Source organism: Labrus mixtus, chromosome 9, assembly GCF_963584025.1.
Source record: "Labrus mixtus chromosome 9, fLabMix1.1, whole genome shotgun sequence".
Classification (NCBI taxonomy): domain Eukaryota; kingdom Metazoa; phylum Chordata; class Actinopteri; order Labriformes; family Labridae; genus Labrus; species Labrus mixtus.
Window position 1 is genome coordinate 10802305 of NC_083620.1, and position 9391 is coordinate 10811695.

General features: G+C 40.6%; 1 protein-coding gene across 2 annotated transcripts; it reads left to right on the top strand.

Annotated features, from left to right (window-relative positions):
* Positions 1 to 250: 250 nt before the first annotated feature.
* npat (nuclear protein, ataxia-telangiectasia locus) lies at positions 251 to 9251 on the top strand. Of its 2 annotated transcripts, none has more exons than XM_061046232.1 (17): positions 251 to 442; positions 648 to 766; positions 852 to 912; positions 1010 to 1082; positions 1190 to 1230; positions 1546 to 1791; positions 2169 to 2244; positions 2837 to 2960; positions 3109 to 3200; positions 3328 to 3409; positions 3552 to 3648; positions 3768 to 3884; positions 4416 to 5819; positions 6161 to 6261; positions 6598 to 6691; positions 6833 to 8145; positions 8550 to 9251. In XM_061046232.1, exons 1-17 carry the CDS (start codon positions 406 to 408, stop codon positions 8628 to 8630), a joined length of 4158 nt encoding a protein of 1385 aa, XP_060902215.1. In that variant the 5' UTR covers positions 251 to 405; the 3' UTR covers positions 8631 to 9251. The 2 variants fall into 2 exon arrangements, with proteins under 2 accessions (XP_060902215.1, XP_060902216.1); XM_061046233.1 differs by having other exon boundaries at positions 2837 to 2939.
* Positions 9252 to 9391: the final 140 nt, after the last annotated feature.

A 9391-nucleotide genomic window follows, 5' to 3' on the forward strand; every position in this document is an offset into this window, starting at 1 on the left:
TTCCTGGTTACGGCTTGAAGCGAGTGTGTCCTGTTACCCCGGTCTTAAAGTTATAATAACAAACAAACTGCTTTGTTGGATACAATAATAATTAATTAATTACTAACACATAAACATTATGTTCAATACGAACAGTTTAACATGTGTATGAAGTGACGTGCGCTTATGGCAGTGTAAGTTTCCACGTTGGACTACAACTACCACATTTCCTCACAGCATATTAGTTTGAAACTTCCGGGTTATACGTGCTTGAGTTCCCCGCCTTTTGAGTGAGCAGGAGCGTCGTCGGGAAGTCTTCACAATAACACCGATGATGGTTTTAATTTGACGCTTTATAACAGATTTAGAGACTTTCTTTGAACATGTAGTTTAAAGTTTGTTGTTGAGCACCAAACATCAGGAGTCATGTTGCTGCCGTCTGACGTCGCCCGGCTTGTTCTGGGTAAGTGTTTTATTTACAGGGCAGAGCTGTAGCATTAGCCAATTATAATATTTGACGGTAAATAAGTTTCCAGAAGCGTATAATCGTTTACTTTGTACAAGCCGGTGGTGTAAATGACATACTGGATACTTGCCTATGCAGTTTGTCCTTGAAGCTGTGTTGCGTCGTCCCTCATGTTTTCTCATAAATGCTCCAACCTTCACAGGGTACCTTCAAGATGAGGGACTGTCCGCTACAAGCAAAGCTTTCATTAACGAGAGCCCAAATCTGAAAGAGTATGCCGACCACACCACAGAAGACGGGACAATTCCTGCGTGTGTGTTTGTAAGTGTCCTCTCTCACAAAGGGAATGTCATGAAGGTACACTTTGAATCCACGACTCATTGTTTTTTCTCTTCCACACACACAGTCTGTCTTTGGAAAAGGCCTAACAACCATCTTAAATGAGTATGTTGCTGCCAAAACAAAAGGTTAGTTTATCTTACCTTTACAGAGTGACATCTATAATGTGTGCTCAGTGATGTTATTAGTTTGTGGTGTTCATTTATTTGTTGTTCTTTTGTACAGAGTCCTCTCATGAGGTACCTGCCATGATGACTTCATTATGGAAGAAGCTGGATTTTACACTCAACCAGATCAAGTAATGAGTTTCATCATCAAAGTTACTGCAAAATGTTAAGGGAGGCCACATCTATCAGTGTTTTCATTGAGGGGTTTATTCATTCTTCTTCTTTTATTTTTTTTTAGATCTCTGCAAAACTCCCCAGCTTTATCTGCAAGTCAAAGAAGTAAGTTTGTTTCTTCTATTTTCATTTCATTTTTGTTTTTTTCCCTCTCATTAATACTTAATAGTGTACGTTTCTGGTACATAAATATTCCCTGAATATTTGCAGGATTTGTATGTTGTACCTTTCAGATGCATGTGTGAAAATGCAGTTGACAGTATCTGGTGAATGTAGATTAAGATCCTGTTACATTGGTAAAATGAAGCCGTTGAATCCACTGTAAACGGAAGACTAACAGTCTGTCAGTAAGGTTGTTTTAAGTTCTGTGTTTTCTTAGGGTTTATGGGCTTTGTATTTGACCACCTCTGTTTATTACAGCACGTTCACGAGTTGGACTGGCAAACATGGCTAGACAGCGAGCCTTGAGAGTGACTTCAGCCAGTGCTGTTGTCTGCTCAGCAGTTTCTGAATCAAGCTCCATCATCAGCCCTTCACACATCTCCCACAGTATGCTGGGCCACTCCACTCCTGTGAGCTACAGTGCCACCTATATCAGACCCACTACTGGCAGTGACTCCCACCAGCAGATCCAAGATGATGTCAGCCGATTAGTAAATACTACCAGTCAGTATCAGAAAAACTTGCTTCACATTGTTCATGTTTTATGTGATTTAGAGGTAGTTAAAGTGACCACTTTGGAGGCTGTGGTGTTTTGTTTTTAACAAAGATTCCCTTTTATTTTACTTTCTAGTATTATATTGCAAAGATGTAAACAAAAAAAATGTCAATGCACCTATTTAATTTGAGCTAAAGTTAGGTTTAATATATGTGCAATTCAAGCAGATTATCATGTATTTTGGATTATAACTTGAAAAAGATAGCACTTGAAACCTATAGATGTCTTTATTTTGTGAAGGGTCCTTGATATATTTAGCAATATTTGCAAGTTATCAATCATACTTACGTAGTGTTTCCATAATGTGTGAAATGTGTTATTACAGGTGATTCAGCTGTACAGATGATTGTCTCAGAACAACGGTTAAATCCGGGCCCGATGTCTCCCGGACGAAGGAAATGGTAAGACTTTTTTTATGATTTTATTTTATTTGTTAAAAGCCTAAAAAGAAAAAAAAGTGTGACTGTCAAATGACAGACTGTCTTTTTCAACTGCAGTCGCTTAAATATGCAGATTTCTCAGCACAGAACTAAAATGCTGAAGTAGGGTGTTAAGACATTGTTTTTTATGGATGACATTTTGTGATGTTACCATTACTAAAACAGCAAAGAGTCAGTAATGGCTGAACTACATTTAGCTGCTTCTTTTACCAGGTCATTATATTACGCAAGCTGGCTCATTGTCAAAATGTCCATTCACTCATGCCAATAAAATCTGCTTAAATAGAGCTCTGTGTTGGCAGTAAAACGCGTTAAACCTTTTTTATTATGGCAAATCCTTATCCATGTTGATGAATATGGGGGTGTTTCCTCAATATAAACATTTACAACTAGTAGTTATACAACAAACTGTTTTGTGTAGTGTTTCATTCTGTTTTATGTTAGGTTATGTTATGGTGTGTTTACTTGGCTCCACATGAGCTTGCCCTTAATATTGTTTATGTTTTTTGTTTATTTCACCTACTAGTACTCTTGTCATTTATGCTGCATTCAGGGACACCCCAAGGAAAAGGAGTGGTGCTCCAAGTGGGTCGAGTGGCCCCAGCAGAAGTGCCATGGCTGTGGGTGGTCACAGTGCAGAAGCCCAACCTGAGGAGGTAGTTGATGAAAATTTTCCTGTGAGTTGAGCTATATGTTGGGTGTTAGATGTTTATTCATTTATACACTAATGTTGGCCAGCTTCAATGGGACAAATCTCAGCGGTTCTTTTTAGTCATGATTCATCAATTTTGTAACTGTATGTAAAACCAATGGTTATCTCCACAGCAACTTGTGATACAAAATGCACGTGACAAGATACTGGGAGACAGATCGTTACAAGAGAAGCTTGCAGAGAACATTAACAAAATCCTTGGCAGGTATGTGCTGAGTTAAAAGTGCAAAAAAACAGTTGTGAAAGATCATTTACCACCTTGTCAGTTGCAGCCAAAGCTCTGCACGCTTGGATCATGTCAAGTTTTTCTTCTGTTGTTTCTCTCACTTTAGTGACGCAACACCCCAAACATCAAAACCTCCTTCAAGTACAGTGGAGGCAGACCAGTCTATAGATGAAATCTTAGGATTACAGGTGCTGGAAACTTTACATGCTAATGACAGTATATTTTCTTACTTTTCACTTAAATACTCAACAGTATTACTTTATTAAGCTGTTCTTATTTCCCCATGTAGTAAAATGTTTTTTTTTTTCTGACATACATTCTTCGCTGCAGGGGGAAATCCATATGAGTGACGACGCCATTCATGACATTTTGGAGCAAACAGAGTCCGACCCAGCTTTTCAGGCGCTCTTTGACCTGTTTGAATGCAGTAACTATGACTTACTTTATTTACATTTTTTTAACATGTTGAAGAGTACTGTGTCTGTTTTCTTCAGCTGTGTAAAAGCACTTTGAAAAGCCCATTTAATGGCCTTTTTGTGTTTACAGATAAAACAAAGTTCCCTGATGGAGAACCAGAAGATGGAAATAATAATAGTAGTCAACAAGACGGTGAGACAGCTGGACCTTCAACCACAGTCAGACCTTTTCAAAATGATGTACCAGGTATGTTTACAATCTAATAGCACTACACTCTCATAAAAAGAAAACAGAAGACACCCTTGGCTCTTCTCTTACATCTCGAACGTCTAAAACATTGAAGTGAGGTAAAGCTTCATATTCTAACAATGACACATAAATGTGAAGTCTGAGCCTTGTTACAGTTTGGTTCTGATTGTTGTCAATCAAAAGTATAGTAGTCCAGACTGTCCACACCTGAAAACATGAAGAAAAGCAGAGAGATGTGATATCTTCTAGCTACAAAGAGTGACAGACAAGTTGGTGTGTGAAGATGAAAGAAGAGCACTTTAGTGAGCAGACAGAAAAAAGTGTTTTAAAGGTGTGAAATGGATGCAAATGTCAGATGGACAGTTTTGTAATGTTTCAGAAAATTAGAAGCACCTTGTCTCTGTTGTTTATTGCAGATCTCTAACAGCTTTTTGTTTACTCTTTACATGGAAAAGTTTAGGACTGAGCTACTTTGAATACACTGATAAGGGCAGAATTAATCATCCAATCATCTGTTTAATTTTTCAGACGCAACACAAAAAGAGGTTAACAACTTGGATCAAACGGCAATCGCGGTAAAGATGAGAGCGCAAGACCAGAAAGAGCGCAAGACCAGAAAGTCAACTGCTCCCACCTTGTTAAAGAAAACGTTTATTGGCCCCAGCAGCAGATCATCGAGAATAGAAAACAGCTCTGCCAGATTGCTCGTGAGTCATGGGCAGCACCGAGGTGTTTCTTCTGCAGGGAACTCAAACAGAAAATTACAGGCCTCACTTACCAATAAGAGTGATTTTGAAAAACCAATGGACATCGATGGACCTTTGAATACACCTCCTGCTCCTTTAAACATTATGGCTACTCTGGAGCCTGCTCCAAAGGACAGAGCTTTGACCACAGCTTCTCTCAGTGACTCAACCATAGTTACCTCGTCAAGAGCCTCTGCTGCATTTGCTCTGCCAGAATTCACATTGTCATCTTATGTGGACAAAAAACAGGAGTTTAAACAGACACAAGCATCTAAAGAGCAACCTGCTGCAGTCTGTGCATCCGCTTTTAGTAATCCACCTGTGTGTTTGTCTACTGTACAAGATGAAATGAACAGCCCTCCAACACAGACTTCTTACCTACCTCACATGTCACTCTCAAGCAGTGGAGGAGACAACCAGCCAGTGTTTACTCTCTCGACGTTAGAATCTGCCTCATCCACATCTGCTTCCAGCTTTACCACAGGTACAACTGTGTGTGCCCTGCCCTTATTAACTTCCACCACTCCATCACTCCAAGAAACAACCGGCTCAACCAAATCTGCTCCTGCGTTGCTTTCACCTGCTTCATCTGCATCACCCGTGCCCACCCCCTCTTACGCCCCAGTTGTTGCCGCACCTGATCCTCCAAGTGACAACCACACCACCCCAAGCAAGGCTGCCACTGATTCTAATATAGTTTCTTTGAAGATCATCATCAGTGATAACCAGGATGAGCATTCTTCCAGTGACATGGTCTTGAATCCGGCAGTTTCAAGTATACCTGGTGAAAAGATACCCACCATCTACCTTTCCTCTCCAGCTAAGTCTCCTGCAGGCCCAGTCCTTCCGAAAGCCAACTTGGACGAGGCAGCGCTGGCAGTAAGTGGCTTACAGAGCTCAGAAGGACATTTGAGTCCTCTCAGCATTAAAGGTGGGGCTGTAGTTGCCTCCCCATTAACTGGGACATCACAGGCTCAGCAGAACTACATTATTCAACTACCTCTGGACACCACTAACCATGCACTTCAAGGAGCCACCGCCAGCTATTACCTTGTGACTGATCCCTCGTCCACTGATGCTCAAACCAGACAGATGCTACTTTCTACTGGTGTCTCCAAGGGACAGCCTTTGCCCACCAACCAGTATGGGGTGACAACACCAACTGGCACTCAAGGCTTCACCACGGGTAAGAGATCCAATCCATTTTTACTATGTTTGTAGTTTTTATTCGGATTTCTGTCTTTTGGCTTCACAAACTCTTTACACATACAGCAGACATGCTTGCTTCATCACAGCTCACATAATCACATAGAGTTCACTTCTTGCAAAGTACAATACACATTAACACAGACTGCATGGCAAACTCGCATCACATTTTTAAACATGTGATTGAGGTGACACTGAAAGAAACTTCAGCAAACACAAGGGTTGATGTCACATCGTCTCTTGTTTCCTGGCTGAATGAGAGGTGGCTTCTCTTTATTAACTCTACAATTAATCTATAGAAATTGTGCTCTTTATGTGCAGGGTCGGCACTCATTTTACCATCACCTGTTAAGCCCATGATGCTTCCTGTTTCTGTCATGGGTCAAACAACTCTGGGAGCGGTCCAGGTGGTGTCGAATCAGGTAATATTAGTAACTTTATCAATACTTCCTGTCTTATTATTTCTACCATCATACTGGTGACATTCCTGATCATTTTGGTTTCCTTAAACTTCATCAACATTTGAGAAAACTTTTATATGAACAACACTTTGGAGTATGACAAAGTGTCTTGATACTGTATATACTGTAATCCAGATTATGTACCATTATTAGGGCAAGCTTCACCATTGGTAAGGCTCACATCATAGTGAAACCAAAAGCACCTTTCTCACTATACTTTATGATTCTGTAGACCTTCAGAAACACCATTAAACATTTTTTATTAACAATATATTATATATCATTATATATCTACAGATTGTCGCCATACCAAACCCTGTACCTGTGCAGAAGTCACAAACTGTGAAGACCAAACATCCAACAGTAGCAGTCAAACAGTCCTCAACTGCAGGTATGTTACAGTTTAAATTGGAGAAGTGCCACCTGCAAGCAAAGTGCATTTTAGAATTGAAAATGACACAATTACTTCTAAATGTGCTTGCATGGGATGTTTCTTTACCTTTCTGTTCTGACCTTGTTTTCTTAATTCCAGGCACAGAGCAACATCTGGTCGGTAAGTCAGCTCAACCTGTGTCAGCTGAAACCACAGGCCAGCAGAATACAGAAAAGGCTTCCAAACATAGGAGAATTTTATGTTTCGACTCTTCTGCAGAAGTTCAAAAACAGTCTGCGAAAACCACTTTACCTCCAGCTCCAAATAGATCATCAGCACAACCTGTTCAGCTGACTGTGAAAGAAAAGTCACACCCAGCCATTCGAACAAAGCCTAATATATTGGGTGGCAACAAACCCAAGAGGAGGGTTCACCCTGTCAGATGTTCAACAGATCCCCAGCCTGGAGGAAGCTTTGTGAAGGAGGTGGAGATGTTAGTCACTCCACAACAGCACCAGAAGGAGAACCCTGGCAAACAAGGCAACAGACAAAACCAAGAGTCTCAAAGTGCAAGTACCAGCAGGGTGGATGAATCAAAGCTTGAGCCTTTGAAAAAGTCAGACCAAGACCGAAAATCACAATCTATTGATCGGAAACATGGTCACGACAAGGATGGTGAGGGAGCAACAGAAAAGGATCCTCATAGATCTCGGTCATTGTCCTCTGAAGATCCACTGAAATCAGGAACTATAATTGAGAAAGACGAGAGCAGCAAAAAAGAACTTGGAGAAAAAGCTCCTGCCAAATCACGTGAGGGGCATACAGAGAAGAGGACTTTCTCTCAAGAGGTGCCAAATGTGACAGCCAACAAGGAGAATGAAATTAAGGGGAGCACACAGGGGCAGTCAACACCTTCATCCTCAGCATCAAAAGACATTAGTTCTCCAGCTGTATCCCAGGCTACATCTAATCCACAGTCCAAGGCTACTAAACCCCCCTCAAAGACCAGCTCTCTGGCCAAACAGGCAGCGGAGATGCTTCAGGACATTAAGGGGCAAACCTTCCCTTCCACTCCAGTAAAGAGACCTGGAGTTGGCCTTTCGGACCTTAATCTTCCACCAACCCCTAGTACTGATCTAAACACAGATGAATTGGCTGACTGTGCAAGGACTCCTTCTCGACAGAGGAAAGGCAAAGATAAAGAGGGGACTCCCAAGCATCTAATGCCTGCCAACACCCCTGACGTCCCCACCTGCAGCCCAGCCAGTGAAGCTGGCAGTGAAAACAGCATCAACATGGCTGCTCATACGCTAATGATTCTTTCTCGTGCTGCCATCGCCAGGACGGGCACTCCACTAAAGGACAGTTTGCGCCAGGAGGGAGTCGGAGAAAAGTCACCCACAAGCTCAAAGAATGCTAAGAAGCGTAAACCGTCTTCTCCCACCGCCAGTCCTCCTGCAAAGAAAGACAGAGTGAGTATAACATGGATTTTTCAAATGCTTACCATTTTTCCTGTTATGTTCTGCTTCAGTAGTACTCTGATTTCAGGTGAAGTTAAATGTTGGGGTGCAACTGAGGAGTATTGTCATTATCTAATAAATGTGTTTTCAGTGGTAACAGTTGCTTATTGCTTTTCTGATGATAGAAAACTGATGCTAAAAAATTCTCCTTTAATTTTAAGTTTTTCAGAGATTAGTACTTAGAGAAGTTTTTAGTTTGTCATTTTGATCTGAATTTTCAACTTTCCTTTTAAATCATCATTCAATCCCACAGAAATGAAATATTATTGCCTGTTTAATAACATCAAATCAAGAGGATTTTTTTTGCCATGTTACTATTTTTTTTTTAATGTATACATGTGTTTATATATTTGCAGGAACGGAAGAAAATGATGGATTGCTTTCCCCATGACTTGGATGTGGACAAGTTCCTATCTTCCCTTCACTATGATGAATGAAATGGCACTAAACACGGCAACAGGAAAGGGCTACTGCATAACTACCTGGTTAGGTTATGATCTATGAATAGAACAAGCCATCTGCTAAACCTGTGCCTTTGGTTCCTATTGGTAGCCTTGCCCAAGACTTTATCAGCTCCTTAGCCAATGAGTGGCTTGATTTGGTTGATTTGTCTCTGTTGTTTGTGATCTGCTCCAAATCATGTTCAGTGTAGCAGAGGGGCAGCCATGGCACTTTGTTGTATTTTATTATCTATATGCTCATTGTTTTGCACTACAGCAAAACAAACACACATGTTTGTGGGGCATTTAAACATAATGGGTGCCTGTCGTTGAAGTTAGCGGTTCAAAGCATTTCTTTGGTCAATATTTGACTCCAGTTTGAAGAATTCTGTAAACACTGACTGACAGGTTTTATGTAGAATACATTTTGAAATATGTCTCTATGAGTTATACAAAATGAAGAGCTCTCTTTGATTTCAGGTTTAACAATTATAGAAGTCTGTTTTATTGTTGTTTTTTTCCCTCAGAATAAGGAACAGTGTATGTGACAATAACTGCAAGTGTTTGAGTTTGCATACTAATGCCACATTTCATGTTGCAATAAAACAAAGAAACAGTCCTGTGTGTTTTTTACAGTTGTATATTCAGTGTAACATTAACTAGTGGCATTTCTTAAAACCTCTCTGCAAAACGTGTTACTGCTAAGAGGATGCAACAATAAAATATTTTTTTCAACAAGGTGCGGGACAATAAAAGGT